Source organism: Helicoverpa zea, chromosome 4, assembly GCF_022581195.2.
Source record: "Helicoverpa zea isolate HzStark_Cry1AcR chromosome 4, ilHelZeax1.1, whole genome shotgun sequence".
Lineage (NCBI taxonomy): Eukaryota > Metazoa > Arthropoda > Insecta > Lepidoptera > Noctuidae > Helicoverpa > Helicoverpa zea.
In genome coordinates this window covers 2,402,001-2,421,468 of record NC_061455.1, presented here as the reverse complement: position 1 = coordinate 2,421,468, position 19,468 = coordinate 2,402,001, and the positions used below count along the sequence as shown (strand labels likewise).

Here is a 19,468-nt window from a genome sequence, read left to right as displayed (position 1 = left end):
TCGTCAGGTTGACACCTTTTTATCAGGCAGGACTCCAAGAATTTTGTACCTTCCAAATATTTCTTTTCGTTCACCTCCAATAAGCAAAACTTATTATGGAATCCTCACTACCTACAAAGTTTGTTGGAAAACCGACCGTAGGATTATGGGATTATGATCGGTATTAGAAAAGTAAAGTTTGCTAAGTATTGTTAAGCTTCAAAACATTTCTCATCCTACATCCATTTCAATCAGGATTTAGAAAATGTTAGCGGAAAATTAAAAATATAAATTGTTTGAACTTTAGGTGTTAGAAAGTAGGAAAAGCTGATGTTTCTCTGAGGAACCACTCTGAACTGATTTTTTTTTGAAAACTTTCGATATTGTGAAAAAAAATGCTAACTATCTAGTACTATAAAGTTTGCTGTTTACCCAACTGTAACTTAAGCTCGCCTTTGTACATAACCTCTTCGACTGCGTGTATTGAAATATTTATGTGTATAATAACGAATAATAATAATAAACTATATCATCATTCCTGAATTTTATATCACTCAGAAACAAATAATAATATCAATAAACACGTACCACAGATTTATGAGGACCATAGATAAGGAAGCGTGTTTTATTTACGCGCCAACCGTTGTTTATGGCGGGCGTCCATTTCGTTGGACATATTATGCGGATATGCCATTAAAATCTCTTTATGGTTCCTGTTTCAGTGACACGATAAATCATGAGCTCGTAAAGTCTCAACTCTGCGATAAAAATCACAATGGATTTTACTTTGTCGTTCATAATCTTTCGTTTTCCAAAAAGTTTATTTTGGCTATGAAAACTGCATAGACTTGTCTATTCCGACAAGTTCCATAATTGAATTTAATGTTCAGTTTACTATCCATAGCAAAAAAATGTAAAATATATGTTCAATTTATTAATACTGGTTTTAAGTACTAAAAAAAGTAACTAATGCCAGGTTTTATAATATAAATCAGAGAAATGCAAGTCCTATGCTACGTTTAGTTCACACAAAAGCGACCATATAAGTAAACACAAAACAAATCTAATTACAAAAGTCACATAAAATCTAAAATAAAACTAGGAGCTAAATAAACGCGACGAAAGCGGAATAAAATAAAAGTTAAGCGTTGAGCGAAACGTTGATAGTTTTCTTCATAAATTCATTAGGAAAGCGTCTGAGGCGCGGAGTAAGGAAAGATGGGCGGAGATACCATAATGCAGGCGCTTCCTTGTAGGCTAAATGCGTACAGTAGGCATAACCAAAATGATCAGTTACGTGTGAAGTAACGAGATGGGTTCCATGAGACATCTGTCAACGATTTTTGGTATTACAAAAAATGGTCGGGTCCAAAGAAGGTATATGATGGCGGAAACAGTAACGTTCCTCGTCCCCCGCTTTTTGGCGCGAAACTTTCTTAGGCGATTTTCTGTTATGGCATCTCCGCTAGTCATTTTGTTCTCCATGGTCTGAGGGGAACTTGGGTAGTTGAGCTAGAGCCTGTTCAAACAATGCTGCTCGGTAGTTAATGTCGCAGCCAGCTGTTTCATCGTTAGGGCTGTCAGATATGAGAAATTATATTCATAGTTATTTTTATGTTGGCGGTTTTTAGATCTGATTTTGTCCTGAGGGAACTATTTCACCTGAAGGGTCTTGCCAACCACTATGTCACAAAATGTTTTTTTTGTGTTCATAATATTTGTCAGACTTAAAATAAATTAGATTTTTTGGAGGACGTCTGGTAACTTGTAGTTACTGAATAAATCTTGAAACTGGCTAATCTTCGGAAAATATTTGGAAGCGGTTTATCCCTGAAAATACGTCATCTACATATGCGTAGCTATATAGACAACTGAAATTCAAACTAATCACAAAACCCTTAAAAGATCAGACCAAGAAATACATGACAAAACCTGACTCCAGATTCTCTAACTAGTAGGTACGAGACGATAATTCAAGTTGACATAATAAAAGAAATAAAATTCCCTCGCAATGCGAGTGGAATTCTCGATCGTGCCAATAACGAGCTGCCAATCAATACAAATCTTTGACAGAAGCGTTGTTATGACTAGAAAAGGACCTTATGTTATGAAAGCATTGTCGTTAAGCGTCGAATTTCTGATTTTTTTCTTTTTTGCTGTCTCGTTTGTGATGTCTTTTTGGGTGACACAATATTTGAGGTGTGAGGATTGATGAAAATTACTGACATAGGTTTTGTTATTTGAGTGCGCGAGTATTTTGGGTGGAAAACACATTTTCATTCAAAATATTTTCTTTGTCGATGTCATTAGCAATTGAATTACCTATTTAGGTACAAAATCTAAGTCAGAATTGAATATTTATCTCTTCCAGTAAATACTCTCGACTTCAAAATTGCTGATAAAATAAAAGTCGAAAAACTAGACCAATATATCTTTTTGCCTGATCATCGTTTGTGAAAAGGGGCTAGGTAGATAACTGGCATTCTCTTAGAAGAATATCTATTGTTCCCTAGCAAAGATTGTTTTCGGTAACCAATAAATAGTGCCTCGGCCCTCGTCAGGTTGACACCTTTTTATCAGGCAGGACTCCAAGAATTTTGTACCTTCCAAATATTTCTTTTCGTTCACCTCCAATAAGCAAAACTTATTATGGAATCCTCACTACCTACAAAGTTTGTTGGAAAACCGACCGTAGGATTATGGGATTATGATCGGTATTAGAAAAGTAAAGTTTGCTAAGTATTGTTAAGCTTCAAAACATTTCTCATCCTACATCCATTTCAATCAGGATTTAGAAAATGTTAGCGGAAAATTAAAAATATAAATTGTTTGAACTTTAGGTGTTAGAAAGTAGGAAAAGCTGATGTTTCTCTGAGGAACCACTCTGAACTGATTTTTTTTTGAAAACTTTCGATATTGTGAAAAAAAATGCTAACTATCTAGTACTATAAAGTTTGCTGTTTACCCAACTGTAACTTAAGCTCGCCTTTGTACATAACCTCTTCGACTGCGTGTATTGAAATATTTATGTGTATAATAACGAATAATAATAATAAACTATATCATCATTCCTGAATTTTATATCACTCAGAAACAAATAATAATATCAATAAACACGTACCACAGATTTATGAGGACCATAGATAAGGAAGCGTGTTTTATTTACGCGCCAACCGTTGTTTATGGCGGGCGTCCATTTCGTTGGACATATTATGCGGATATGCCATTAAAATCTCTTTATCGTTCCTGTTTCAGTGACACGATAAATCATGAGCTCGTAAAGTCTCAACTCTGCGATAAAAATCACAATGGATTTTACTTTGTCGTTCATAATCTTTCGTTTTCCAAAAAGTTTATTTTGGCTATGAAAACTGCATAGACTTGTCTATTCCGACAAGTTCCATAATTGAATTTAATGTTCAGTTTACTATCCATAGCAAGAAAATGTAAAATATATGTTCAATTTATTAATACTGGTTTTAAGTACTAAAAAAAGTAACTAATGCCAGGTTTTATAATATAAATCAGAGAAATGCAAGTCCTATGCTACGTTTAGTTCACACAAAAGCGACCATATAAGTAAACACAAAACAAATCTAATTACAAAAGTCACATAAAATCTAAAATAAAACTAGGAGCTAAATAAACGCGACGAAAGCGGAATAAAATAAAAGTTAAGCGTTGAGCGAAACGTTGATAGTTTTCTTCATAAATTCATTAGGAAAGCGTCTGAGGCGCGGAGTAAGGAAAGATGGGCGGAGATACCATAATGCAGGCGCTTCCTTGTAGGCTAAATGCGTACAGTAGGCATAACCAAAATGATCAGTTACGTGTGAAGTAACGAGATGGGTTCCATGAGACATCTGTCAACGATTTTTGGTATTACAAAAAATGGTCGGGTCCAAAGAAGGTATATGATGGCGGAAACAGTAACGTTCCTCGTCCCCCGCTTTTTGGCGCGAAACTTTCTTAGGCGATTTTCTGTTATGGCATCTCCGCTAGTCATTTTGTTCTCCATGGTCTGAGGGGAACTTGGGTAGTTGAGCTAGAGCCTGTTCAAACAATGCTGCTCGGTAGTTAATGTCGCAGCCAGCTGTTTCATCGTTAGGGCTGTCAGATATGAGAAATTATATTCATAGTTATTTTTATGTTGGCGGTTTTTAGATCTGATTTTGTCCTGAGGGAACTATTTCACCTGAAGGGTCTTGCCAACCACTATGTCACAAAATGTTTTTTTTGTGTTCATAATATTTGTTAGACTTAAAATAAATTAGATTTTTTGGAGGACGTCTGGTAACTTGTAGTTACTGAATAAATCTTGAAACTGGCTAATCTTCGGAAAATATTTGGAAGCGGTTTATCCCTGAAAATACGTCATCTACATATGCGTAGCTATATAGACAACTGAAATTCAAACTAATCACAAAACCCTTAAAAGATCAGACCAAGAAATACATGACAAAACCTGACTCCAGATTCTCTAACTAGTAGGTACGAGACGATAATTCAAGTTGACATAATAAAAGAAATAAAATTCCCTCGCAATGCGAGTGGAATTCTCGATCGTGCCAATAACGAGCTGCCAATCAATACAAATCTTTGACAGAAGCGTTGTTATGACTAGAAAAGGACCTTATGTTATGAAAGCATTGTCGTTAAGCGTCGAATTTCTGATTTTTTTCTTTTTTGCTGTCTCGTTTGTGATGTCTTTTTGGGTGACACAATATTTGAGGTGTGAGGATTGATGAAAATTACTGACATAGGTTTTGTTATTTGAGTGCGCGAGTATTTTGGGTGGATTTAGAAGAAATGCTTAGGTGCACAGGCATACGTGCCTGCCTCATTATATAGGTAGTTTATTTTTATAATCTGGACAAAATATAACTTATGTCAAATACCGTGCTGCTCTTATCTTTTGTCACTTTCTGTTCCTTAGTTTCTCTATTTGACGTGTTTACACAAGTGACACAAGTGCCATGTTATCTCTTACACAATCCATTCGTATCTCTTATTGTCCTCTTCCTATATATAATTCCATATCCAACTTACCATATTTTAAAATCTCACGTCTATAAGTTTTGCATTTCTTCACCATCTTTTTAACACATAAACCTGACCAACTTAAGCTATTATTGCCTATACCTGTCAGTAACTGGTCTTCAATCAAAACAGCTGTCCTATCAGATGGCACCCCTAATGACTCTAACGTTTACCCACCTTTGAACAATAACGAGTGTTGAAAGCTATAATGTATTACTGACTAGCAGTATGTTAGGTGACGCTGCGGTTTCTAAAGGGATTAGTGGGGAATGCCATGAAAAATGTGTGGGGAAATACGTTTAGGGTGTTTTGTGTCGGTTTTATTTTGACTATCTCTTAATATAAACGCAAATAAGAGCTTGACCTTATCGAAGACGTCGGCTACTGCTAAAGGTACAGAGAACAACTAGAGACTCAATATGGCTCGGAGACTGCAAAGTTTTGTAGGACTATTAAAAATATGAGTCGGAAGTGTTTGTTTGTTTTAAACAGGCTGATCTCATGACTACTTACCCGAATAGATTATTTTTTCAGGGATGCACACTTACCGAAGAAGTTATTTTTCTTTTGCATACTGTGCTTTAAGTTAGACTTCGTCATTGTACGATCATATGGATGAAGTACAAAGTTTCTATTAATAATATGATAAAAGATTAAAATATTCACCATACTCTCATAATCCTATAGTAACCAACGGTGTGTTGTGTCACCCACAGTCCCTAATGTTATTCAAACTACCCCCAAACCACGAAATTCCAAGTCAAGACCTTTTACGACACGTTAAAAGCCTCTACGTGACCCGTAGGTGTCCATATAATTTTATTATATCGCTTACAGTGTATCGATATTGATCTTAAAATAATTATATTGTTGTCCCTACTGAAGTAACTCAATGTTATGAATGAAACATTTTTGATTAAGGTGCAAAAACTTTTTGTAATTTTTTTTTTATGTATAGTTACAAAACTTATATATACTAAGAAAAACCAAAAAAAAACATATCTGTTTGTTTTCTAAAACGCGCTAATCTTAGGAACTACTGAACTATTTTGAAAACTTATTTCACGATTAGGCAGCCCCTTTATCAAGTAAGGTAGCGAGCTACTTTTGAGTTCAATATAGGTTTGCTTTTGTGTTAGTGTAATATAATTTACTAGCTTCTGCTTCTGCCCGCGGTTTCACACGCGTTCCGTACAAAAATGACAAACATGAGGTAAAAAAACAAAAAACAAAAATCCCCTCTAATTTTCAGCTGAAACGGTTCAGCCATTCTTGATTTATAAAATATGTAACTAACACGACTTTCTTTTATACCTCTATACCTATACAGATTATAGTGCGATTTGGAAAATAGCTTCTTATTTCTTCATTTAAGCTCTACTAAAACGACAATAAACCGCAACGTGGTCACAGCATTTATATGCAATACGTGGTGCTGCCATCTGGTGGTCACTCGTACATCCATAGTTATTACAGCTGCAATATGTCTGGTTCAAATGTCCTAGCATTGCGTTTGTGTTAACATATGTATGTGTCAGCCGTTTGTAATTACTATGACATCCTGTAACTGTAATTACGGTGAATGTTACAGAATTCATGATGGAGTTAGCTAAGATGATACAGATAATACAACCAATGTTTCATCATTGATCCTTTACACTAGAAGAAATGACTGGGTCGGAAAGTAGGATCTTCAATGTTAAATTGCATGCTATTATAAATATTGTATTTTACTTTAGAGGTACACGTGCTTACCACAGTGCGATCATCATCATCCGCCTTTTTTTGTCCCACTGCTGGGCACAGGCCTCCTCTCACACAGAGAAGGATTGAGCGTTAATCACCACACTTGCTCAATCCGGGTTGCTGTCAAACTGGATAGCATTGAAACTAACTAAATTAAAACCATTAAAACTTTCGAAAGCAAAATAAAACAGCTTTCAGGTGACATAAAAACCAGCCAGCACTAAAAACAGAATAGCAAATTCATTTCATATAAAGAACGCAGCAAATTCCATCACAGTTTAATATTTAATCAACACTCAGGTATCGATTATATAGCTCGTTACTGTAGAATCGATACATCGCATTGGTATCGGTTGAAACTAGTGAATGTTTCCCGTTTCCCTAACTATGCGTAACTTAGTACGGATGGAAAATACTTGATGGATCCAGCCAGGCAGGTATATAGTAGGAAATTGAATTTTCTAGTCAAGTAATTCTGACGGAATGACGCCTCGGAAATTGCTTCTAGATGAATTTCTGAAGTTTTCAAATTCTATAGGATTATGTGTAGTTGATTGTTTGCGTGGGTAGCTTTGATACTTATTGTGTTATTGTATTTTAATCTAAGGGGAATATTGTAATGGTATAAATATGAAAGCAAGGTTTATATCAATGCCGGTCAGTTTTTTTAAAGCAGCAAAGCCTGGTTATATATTTATAATTGATATATCTAATCTTATATTATTATATTGTATCTTAATTTTCACTCTTGCTAAGAAGAAAACATATTCAAATATTTACATAGCGACAACAGACATTCTTAGATTCGGGTGCCATAGTAACAACTAGTATTAGAAAAAATATCAGAACGTAACGAAACATGCCATATAATGATATAAAACAATATAATAAACTTCTCAGTCCTTGGAAATAATACTGTATACTAGAAAGGTTTTCCTTCGGGATTGTACAACACAGTTTTATTATATTATCTCTAGTCTGTATGTAGCATGGAGGAAGAAAAGATAATAAGCGGAGATACCATGAGGCAGGTAGGTCAGGCGCCTTCTTGTAGGTCAAAATAAATAACGTAGATAAGATAGATATATAAAGCGTTTATTCAGACAAACAAACGTATGTACGGTTAGCGAGACCAAAATGCTCAGTCACTTGTGAACTAACGAGGCATTTGGGTAATCGACAAATTTACAAAAAATGGGCGGGATCCAAAGAAGGCGTATGAGTTCCAAACATCCGCATTTTGACCGTGCCACTTTCTTAGGCTGCCCTTTTTTTGTAAAACGTGTGCGTTGCTCTATTGTCATCAGTGTGTTTTATTTTTCTCCCACAAAAAATCGGTCACCGATTAATCGGAAGGCGGGCAGCCTTAGGAGATTTTCCGTTATGCCATCTCCGTTCGTGATTATATTCTTCACGGTACGTACGTTGTTATGAAGTGGGGACGTGTTGCTTCGCACTGAATGCTTAGACTAGTGGAAATATTGCATGAGTCCGTGGTCACGTAGAGAATGCCTGCGAATAGCCTCTTGTGGCTTAGAACTGTCACATGGTATGGTAACGCCTCTTAGTTGCAGTTGGAACATTGCAAAACATAGCTTGGGTTTGTGTTTGTTGTCAGTTAGTGTCTTATGTGAATTCTGCTGAATTGCATTTATGGGTATTGTAGAGGATTTGCTCCAAAATGTTTTTGATAAGATGCTGAAAAAATAACGAAGTATTAAAGCTTTTAGGTATTTTTGTTATCAGTTCACGGTCTACCGTGGGATTAACTAGAACGTTTTAAGTTTGAAAAGTATTTTCAACAATCTCTAGGCTTTTACTGAGCCCTTACAGATAAAAAGTTTAAATGTTTGAAAGAACGTCTTAAGAACTTTTTATTATTTCTACTAGGTCCTTTCGCTCGCTTTCCGTGGGAAATAGAATACCTTTATTCTAGGGGCTAACGGCTACCTAGTCCTGAATTTTTTTTTCAAATGAAAAAGTGTTCCTAAGATTAGCACATTCTACCACATAACCAGACTGCAGCTTTATCATAAAACTGCAGATTTCTACATAATTTGGCATAGACTCACCACTGCATTATCCATCCCCATTTCTGAACTGACATAAAGAGGTGAACATAAAATTCATCCGCAATAATTCCACGAAGGTTAGGTACTGTCTATTAACCAAGTAGGTCGTTCATAAAGTCTAATGGACAATGCCACATTTGCTAAATTACCTCCAGCAGTGGCTGTACTGAAAATCGATAAGCATTTTCTAACAGTACATCCAAAGTAACTTTTATATTTGAATGTATTTCTATCCCAGTTAAGGGACAGTTAAATCATCGTTTAAAGAGGAACTTGATGTTTTAATCTTAGGCTCAAATTCACCGACAATATAAAAGTATTAAGTTCAGTTTAACAACGTAAAAAATCATAGTAAACAGTTGTTTTAAGACGACGTAACGACAGTTTTCGTTTATGTTGTCGATGAACTTGGGTCTTATTGTAAAAACATAATATATTCACGTATGTACGTAACTTTTTATATTATATTCGTTCAATCACTAAAGTAGAAATATATTTTTGTGCATTGCAGTTGTTTTAGCAATGCAGTTTATACTCACCGCACACTGAAAATTTTCACCATTTTACTTGGCGCATGTGGTATTTCTAATGCTGGGAAAGTTAAACTTACTATACGTTAGATTTAAGACTTTCAACCTATCGTCTACGCAAAACGGTCTGACTACAGTTTTCAATGGTAGTAGTTTTCAGACACATATTTTTGGCCGATGAAACTGCTTTGATATTGTTTGTAAATATTACAACAATGAATCAGTTTAAATTATTTAAGCTGTGCTTCGTTCTATATAATACTCGTTTAACCGCATTCCTACCCATATATAGGCACTATGGAAGTTCAAACCTCAATTATGATATTTAACCTGACTTTAATTAACTCAACCGCAATCAAAGCGAGGGTAGTTCGAATTGAATTATGTAGTTATCATTTTGAGTAAAAAATAAAATCTCTATCTACACAATACGAGCCATTTTCGACGTTTCACTTCATCACTTCATGTATGCGCCGTCCATCATCAAACTTTCTAAAACTACAGAAAATGACAGAAAGACGTACACTAAAGACCAATTTCATTTGGATACTAAAAGTTCAAGTTTTTGCCACGAAAACTGAACTAGTTATATAAGCTCCAATAGCATATAAGAGTTAAGAACTGTAGGTGCTTACACATTATGCTAGCGTTAAAACTTTTAAAGTTCGTTCTGCTGTACATAATTTGCTTAAACCAAACTTAAAGTTTGAGCCAAAAATACCGTATTCACTAGTGAAGCCCCGGCCTTTAAGCCGTATAGTAGGAAAAGTAAATAAAAAAAGATCCTGAATATTTGAGAAACTACTCCTTTTTGGGAAGTCGGTTAAAAACGCTCGTCAAACTTCGGAACATTATTTCCACGAGGCGTGAACTGATATGACGAAAAAAGTTGTTACTACTGAGTATCACTAACTTAGCCATTTTCATTATCTCTCAGACAGTTTATCTTACTAGAAGAGTGATAATAATTACTTAGTCTTCAAGAAGTATCGTGAAGACAGGCCGATAGTCTAGATATGAAGAAGTTTATTATCAAGTTTCTACTAAAAGGGTTTAAAGATTATTATCTTAGAATAGGCGATTAAAACATTTTAACTATTTAACTTATAACTTGCGCAATCTCCGGCCCAAACAACTTCATAACTTAACTATTTCTTAAGAAAGACTCCGTTTACTGAACTTTTTTTTACTTTACCTTGACATCTTTAGAAATGTCAAAAATTTCCTCTAAGATGTAGACGGTCAGATCTCCAAAGAGATTAACCTAAAAATTGTGTTTATTTAATACTTAAAAGGGGCTCAGAACAAACACAGGTTTACAGGGTATTTACTTAGGTAAATACTCCTCAAATAAAATCCTACATTTAAATTCCGACCATACCTCTCAGACATAAAGATAATTTTTCTTCATCCCCAGGTGGTGGCAGAGTTCGAGGATGTGGAGCCGGACGCCCTGTATGATGTTCTCCATGACCCAGAGTACAGGTCTGTCTGGGACACCCACATGCTGGCCGCTGAAGACGCCGGCCATATTAACGTTAACAACGACGTCGGGTATTATGCCAGTGAGTTGATTTTTAAAATCTATTTGAATTTAGAACTCTATACCAGTTTATACTCCTACAACCCCGTCAGCGCAATGGATGGTGACTATTGCGCTGATGGTAAGACTGCCGAACCTCACACGGAACTAATTCCGTGTTCGATTCTTAGTTGACCACATGTTTTAACCGACTTCCAAAGAAGGATGAGGTTCGCAATTCGTCGGGATCTTGTTTTTTTTTTGTTATATTGGCAAGTGTATTTTCTATTAGATAATGCAAATTTAAGACAGCTTTCTAGTCAAAGGAATATCGCCATTGTTCGCCTAGAAATAAAATAGAAAAATAAAATAAACCTAACCACGGCTCAATAGAGTTCCGAGTGAACGGGGATTGTAATAGAATTGTTTTAAATTCAACTTTATTTCCTCACACGGAGTGTTCAAATTACACTATCGGAGAAAAGATGGGTCTTTTAGAAGCAGTCTTTAGACAGATTGGTTTTATTATGTTTTGAAATAACAATACTAGCCAGTGGAGTATGAAGGAAGGAAATATTATATTAAAATTATCATGATACTGTTATGTGGGACTTTCCTTTGTGAAAACTGTTATGAATGCCAAAGGGGTAGATGGTACAGTCAGCGACAAAATACTTTTAACACTATTAAATACTTGAATACTTAAATTTCATGAAAAAGCTGAGTTGAACCACTTTTGAAATTCTCATGAAGTCCAAGTTATAACAATCATTAGTCGTGGCAGTTACTTATGGGAGACTTTAGTGTTCAACTTATTATTATATTTTGACAGTGTTAAGAGTTTTTTGTAGCTGACTGTACCTGTAACAACATTGTTAGTCACATCATGTGCCACCCCGCGGGTCTTCTAGTTAGGATAACGTATTTCACACACGTATAGATTTGTTTGCAATATTTATGAGACCCGCCGAGATAAGTTGAGTTCATAATCGTCGGTATTAAAAGCTTTGAAAGAGTAACTTCCAGAAAGTTCAACTCAACAGGTGAATAATGGACTTTGTTTTCTAAGCTGTTTTTGCGAACATTTATTTTTCTTCGAGTCTTCTGTGTCGATTACTATCTGTTAATTAATTACTACTTAATACGTACTTTAAGGAACAAATGAAGAGCCGATAAAAGAGATCGAACAGAAGAACAAAAGTTCCTTTTGCAGGAATCCTTAAAATAATTACGAAAGTCACTTCAGATAAGTATCAAAGCGCTCTTTCACTCAAGTAGATAGAAAAAGAAAATATCATTTTTCTTGTTAAAACAGTCATTAGAACCAACTCTTTTTGCTTTTAACTCGTATTAAATGTTCTTTAGATTAGTAGTTTTGTGGTGGCCTAGTAGGTAAAAGACCAAGCTTTCAAGTATGAATGTGGGTTCGATTCCAAGTCAGGCATGTGCCAATGCAACTTTCCTAAGTTTGTATGTACTTCCTAAGTACATTTGGATACCAATGACTGTGTTTGGCGAGTACGATAAACTGTAGGTCACGGCTGTCATTTGAACGTCTTTGGCAGTCGTTAGGGTAGTCAGAAGGCCAGTGAGGGTGACAACCCGTTCTACCAAGGGGTTACTGAGTTGAAGAGGTCAGATAGGCAGTCGCTCCTTGTAACACACTGGTACTCAGCTTCCTTCAGTTAGACTAGAAGCCGACTTCAACATAGTTGGGAAAAAGCTAGGTAGATGATTAAACGCTTCTTATATAAAGTGCTAATTTCACGCCTGACCTAGTGTTTTTCTAGGGTAAAGAGAGAAATAATGAAGATTAATGTGGTTGGAGCTGTGTGATATAATTATATATAAATTGGCACTTAATAAAGTGGTCGCACCCGCTGCGGTAAGATTGGCGCTTGATTGATTTGAAATAAACCTCCCTAGAGAGAAGGGTTGGCTGGAAAATGTTGTAACTAAGCAAATACTACGTTATAGTTAGACTGGTTGGTTCGGCATGAAGTCTCGGGTTGGATTCCTGGGTAGGGCCGAAATCGCTTTGTGGGTTTTAGAAATTTTCAAGTTGGTGATTAAATAAATGCACCTCTGTTCGCCAAATGCTTGTGCACCATAAAGAAATAAATAAAAAATTTCTTTATTCAGATAACTGAGATCCATACATTAGGTACACAAACAACTACAATATGTCCTGCGCAGTTGGCTGATCTCCTTATAAAAATCGGCTTTTTACGCCATTGTACCATAGCTTGTGTGAATACGATATTTTGATCATGTTAACATTTCACTTAATATAAGCAACACATATAACACCAGTAATCCGTATTTTACATGCTTAAGCACTTTGTGGACGTGCGTCCTTTTTGAAGTAGGTACATACAATAAACAACAGTAATTTTATTATAAAAATTACTGTAACGAAATAGGTTTAGGAACACTCAGGATTTCTTTTTAACTTTTATTAACCCGATGTTAACTTAAATTAATTTGAGTAACTTGGCAATTTTATGGACCTAATTAAAGTAATGCCTAAATAGCTATTATTTTCACCATAAAAAGGTGCCTTTTAGATTCTCTTCGAAGTAATAAAAACTCATATATATCAGCCATTTAAGTAGAAGTAAGCTGCGTTTGAAATTACGCTATTACCTGTCTTGATAGTCTTACTTTATTGATGCCAAGGTTATTTCTTAAGCCGATTTCAGAACTTTTATGATAGCGTAATAGTTTTATAAATGTTAATGAACTATAAAGAGGGGTTTATTTTTTATGGACGGTTAGTGAAAATGGGTGGGTAAATGACCCGATCTGTGATCTTCGAAGTGATTTATTTTTCAATTGTTATAAGCACATTCTTGCATCTTAAAATTTTATGGTGCTTCATTACCGAGGGCTTTTAGTTTTCAATTCAGTTTAGTGTCTTCAATTTTGTACCTAATTGAATAAAAAGTGTAGTACCAAATATTAACGGAACATTGCAAGTAGAAATCAAAATACATGCAATTGTATTGCACTACGGTTTAATTAATACCTTATGGGAATTGCTCCAAACGAAAAATAAATAAAAAAAAAAACATAAAAAAGCCGAAGACAGTTTATTCGATAACTAACAAACTACCATCATAAAAAAGGTGCGTAAAAAACAAATTAAATACCCACATTTCTTTGCAAAACAACCCTTCATTGGTGAATTTTACGTGCGGTATGGCTCGTAAAAAGGAAATATCGTAAAATGGACGAGTTTGCACAAGAGTCGCAGTTTCACCGCTAAATCGCTAGGAAGCATGTTAAACAAAGCCTGTATTTTTTATTTTATTTTGTTTGTTTTTGGTATGCAAACGTGTGCGTGAACATCGAGCTTTGCTTGTGTGGAGTTGGTTAGTAACTTCGCACTAGTCATAATGTCATTGTTGCCCAGGATTTTGTTCCACCTTCTTTTTCTTCCCAGCAAGAACACAAAGGTAGGAAGTGATGAAGGGTGGGGGTTTTTCGTGGCTATCTTTTGTTAACTTGACCTTCAATAGTGAGGATTTTCAACCAACTTTGAATATTTTTTACGTTGTTTGACAGGGACTAACCATCAAACATGCCCGCTTTTTAACCGACTCGCCAAAATATGACCAGGTTATCAATTTGTAAAGTTAAGTCCCTTTGCGTGTAGTGAAGTTGCCGAGTTTCGAAGAAAACTAAGCTTCTAGAATAGATACATTTATTCTTTAGTATTTATATATACATACTTTTCTATAGGCACAACAAATTGGTCAATCTCTATTCAATAGCCGTTGCCCGAGTCAGTCAGCTTTCAAAGCGAGTTCGGTTTTTCGGAGTTTTTTTTTTTAATTAAAGAAACACTACAGAGACTTAGAACACAAACCCTCTAAATGACTTGCTGTAGAAACTGGTTTATTTACCTCTACATACAATTTATGTAGTATTTTTAGGTGCAGCCGACTTAAGTACATCAATCGTATTTTTTAGCGATCGAAAATGTAGTGTTCTTAGTCGTAGTAGACTACGCCATCAAGTTTTTAAGCGTAGCGGACTACGATTTCTCGTACATACTACGGCGTAGCATTTGTAGGTCATAGCGATTTTGATATGACATAGCATATTCTTCTCTCACGAAGAATGTCATATCATAATAATATGTATGGAATACCATAAATTACGACAGTCGACCGAGACGAATGACATAAGCGTGTTTATTGAAGTCAGACTTGAATATGAATACTAGGAATTTAATACAACATAGAATTTGTGAAATGTGTTTGATGTGTGTTGTATTAATTTAATTCTAATGTTAGGTGTTTGATCTAATATTTGTTGATATCATTAAATAACAGTAACTCGAAGTTATCAGAATTGTGATTGACAAACAAAACTGTAGAATTAGGATAGTTTCTAAAAAGCGCTTACCTATAAAAAAACCTTTCATTGTACTAGACACAATTTGCCTAGTTTTTTCCAGACGATACAAGCAAGGTTTCATCTAGTTTTCAATAACATATTGTTTAAGTATTATGGAGTACGACAGCTAATCTAACTTTTGAAACTCCTTAATCGTTCTAGCAAAGATATTATGATGATCATAAAATGACACTGTGAACAGATACAATACCGTTCACAATTGGATCTGTTTACAGGTCATTTTGCTCGTTTTACAAAGGCAAGTTTTTATTAAAGCCTACCAGTTGTTTGGAGCGCTGCCATATTTTGTCAAAGGCTGTGACTTGCGATAAATAACGTGATTTATATTGAAGTTATTGTATTATAACTGGGAGGGCAATAAAACAAAAATTGACGTGAAGCTGTTTAATTTGTTAAGCATTTTAAAGATAGATTTTTAATGAAATAAGTAGACCCATCACTATTTATTATTCCCATCTTTTTGTGTAATGTACAATTATTAAATCTTATGTCAATATTTTTTTTTGATAATTTTATTTTTGCTAAGAAACGTTGTAAAAAATCTCAGATTTGAAGTCTATTTCATAACATCCCGCACCTTACTTATGGAATGTATTATAAGCCTAGTGCCTTTGTAAACATAAGTAACATGATAAGCACTAATTATTTTCTAAACAGACATTTCCATTTATACAGGTTTTAGGTGAAACCCAGAACCGCAAACATTCCTACAGTCTCCTAATAAATAAAAGATGGAGAACACAGTCGATTTCTCATTCATGAGACATGAAAACGAACTTACAATTCGGATAAACCTTTTACTTAGCTCTTTCAGACGCTAGGATAAATTGTATACAAGCTGTTGATTTGCATGCGTGCCATAGTTAAGGACGTAATTATACTAATGATTCTCAACCCAAATCAACAAAAAAATTGGTACGAAAATTTTTTATTTTAATTTTTTTTTCGGAAATTCGTCAATGTCACCTACCCGTTTTCAAACTTGGCGCGTATGTTACTGACCTCAAAACCGTGCTGCTCCCTCACTCAAACGCAAACACAAAGCATACGCAACGATTATTCATTAATTTCATTCATAAAATTGGATTATTTCTGAAATACTACGACATTACAATGACAAAAAAAGCAGTGCATATTAAATATTTCCCGTCTTCTGTAATTCCAATCGATTATTTACGTATTTTATGTCCTCCTCCTGAAGTATGGCACAAATGCAAATCAACACCTTGTATATGTTATGGACCAAGTGATAAATTGGGCAGTATACATAATGCCCGGTCATTATGAATAATGCCCAATATGAGAGTGCAATTTGATAATAATTATTCAAACAATCAAATTGACCGGGCACTATACATATTGCCCGTGACCTTTTGGGCAAAGTAATACAAACATATTTAATTTCATTTTTTTATTGTTATAGACATTTCACTTAAAATAAACTAAATATAACACATCCCATATCAATTGACAGAGTATAGAAGTAGGCATGCAACATGCAGCAAGCATGGCTTCTGTCACGGCTCCGGCGCTGCGGGGCTCCGGCGGTCCCATGCGAGCTTATCGTCGCAGATGGTTTTCACGCTCACCACCGCAGCTTCGGCTTGCTGGCCGGCTCCCGGCCAGCCTCAGCCGCGGCGGCGAGCGCTTCAACTACCTGCGCCTCAGCTCGCAGGCCGCCTCGCCCCTCCGTGCCTACGCGGTTTTGAATTGCACTCTAGGGGTAGGGCAGACAAGACTACGTGGAGTCGGTTTTGCAGCGATTCGTTTTCGTCACTAAGTTCAGTTTTTAATACAATGTTTTGAATCCAAATTAAATTCTACCATAAAAAAACGAGCCAAGAAAAATGCGATCAAGAAAAACGAGGCCGAGTTAGTAAATTAGATGACAATTGTCCAATTAATAGTTTTGTGCCTAGACTTATAATTTCCCATTAAAATAGAACATATAATTTAAAACAATAATCATAAAATATGTAGCAAGTAACAGGATTTATTTATTAGAACAACTGCCACCCTCGCACCGCATAAAATATAGCTTTATTATCAAACTAGCTGTTGCCCGCGACTTCGTCTGCGTGGGCAATTTGGAATTGTCAAAATACTACTTATGCCGTAGCGTAGGTGTATTCTTTTACATAACAGTATAATTAGGATTACCACTTAGCAGCAGCACGGGTTGATCAATCAAGGTGGTGTCGACGATTTGTGACTATTTATCTAAACAAATGAAGTAAAGTTTGTGACGTTGTGGAAATCTCTGGATCTAGTCAACCGATTTGGAAAATTATTACGTAATTCTCACAGAAAACAAAGGTCTGACAAAGTTGTCATTTGTACATTTTCTGCAGCAGCTGCGACAAATCAGGAGCCAGAAAGTCTGTCAAACAGTTTTACTTACCATGGATAACGCGGTGTCTAGTTCACTGGGTTGAAGAGATCAGATAGGCACTCCAAGTAAACATTGGTACTCAAAAAGATTCGGTTTGACTGGAAGCCAACACCCACACAATTGAGGAATAGCTGGGTGGATGATGACTGAGTCATCAGGCAAGCGCATAGTTTCACTACTTGTATTTCGGGGATTTTCTGTGCACTCACTCACTATGTTATGTTGGAATTCCACCGAAATGTTTGCATTAGTTCACGATCACGCAAAGTATACGTCCGAGAGAGTAAGTCCAATTCGTGTGTTGGCACTTGAAGCCTGCAGTTCTTCCAAGATTTTCAAAATGTACGCTCGCAATTTGTCATTTCTTGGTAGAGCCAGCAGATCAGAAGAAACATAAGTGCTGTGTATACTGCGCGTCACTACTGCACAACGGTAAAATTTCGTCTTTATAAATAGCACAAACGTTCGCTCTCTTGCGGAGGACGTTTAAATACCATATTATGTGTCACACGTAGGTAAACAGGACAACAGTAGGTATTTTATCATCGAACCGCTTTCAAAGATCTGATGAGCGAACAGACCAGAACTGACTTGATCGCCTCGAGAAAATCAGAGCTCTATGAAGCGATCATTCGCTTTGGTTCCTACTGTTATTGTGGTTTCTGAAAATGTATTCCATTAACCAACGATGAATATAATTCTTAGCAGGCCGACTCTTTTGACTTCTCGAAAATCATAACGTTGGTTTTTGTGCAATGCACAAACTGAAATTCGATATATTACTCAGTGGAAGATTATCGCTCGGTCGCAACACTCGTGTCCACCGATCGCGTCGATAATTATTATTGTGTAGCAAATATCTACAGTCGATTGTAACTAATAATAACAATGAGTTTCTGTGCTAAATGTAACGACGAAGTGTCTGATGGAGTTCTGTGTAGCCAGTGTAGTGCTCTTCTGCATTTTGGATGTTCCGGTCTTTCAGAAACTACATATCGCAGGATGACTTCTGAAAGGAGGGATAATTGGCGTTGCATTGGATGCCGTCAAACTAGTTCGCAAAATGTTCCCAATTTAGCTGATGTTCTGAAGGAATTAAAGGAATTTCGTAGCGATTTTGATGGGATGAAATCGGACGTCAGCGGCATGAAACTGACAATTCAAGAACTAGCCACCCATTGGAAGGACGTTAATACACGATTGGAGGTAATGGAAGGACGTCTTGAAAGTCTTGAACTGGTTACGTCTCAAATCAGTGTGTTACAAAAAGATCTCAACGTAGCCAACAATACCATCAGGGAACTTCGTAACGCCAACACTCAATTAAAAAAAGACAACGATGAACGAGACCAATATGCTAGATTAAATAACTTGGAGATATCTGGTGTTCCATTTCATAAAGGAGAAAACCTAGACAATATTTTAACTAGCATCTATTCAAAAGTTGGTTTGAGTTTGGAGATAAGTGACATTAATTGTATTCACCGTGTGCGGCGTTTCGAGGAGAAAAATACGCCTACCCGACCACCAGCTATTATTGTGCGCTACACTAGACAGCGTTGCAAGGATCAGCTGTTAGCTGCGGTGCGCGCGCGCCGTGGTGTAACTACCTCGGACATCGGATTATCGGGCCCTACAGTCAACATTTATATTAGCGATCACCTAACACCGGCTAACAAACAACTTCTCAAGCGTGCACGGGAATTAAAGGAACAACATTGTTTTAAGTACCTATGGATCCGCGATTGTAAAATATTTATGC

At 36.0% G+C, this 19,468-nt stretch overlaps 1 protein-coding gene across 1 annotated transcript in view; it reads left to right on the top strand.

Annotated features, from left to right (window-relative positions):
- LOC124629633 (START domain-containing protein 10-like) overlaps positions 1-19,468 on the top strand; it is a 62,235-nt gene that overhangs the window by 8,098 nt on the left and 34,669 nt on the right. The window contains exon 2 of the mRNA XM_047163126.1: positions 10,785-10,932. Within this exon, the coding sequence (XP_047019082.1) occupies positions 10,785-10,932 (148 nt within the window). The remainder of the gene's footprint in view (positions 1-10,784; positions 10,933-19,468) is intronic.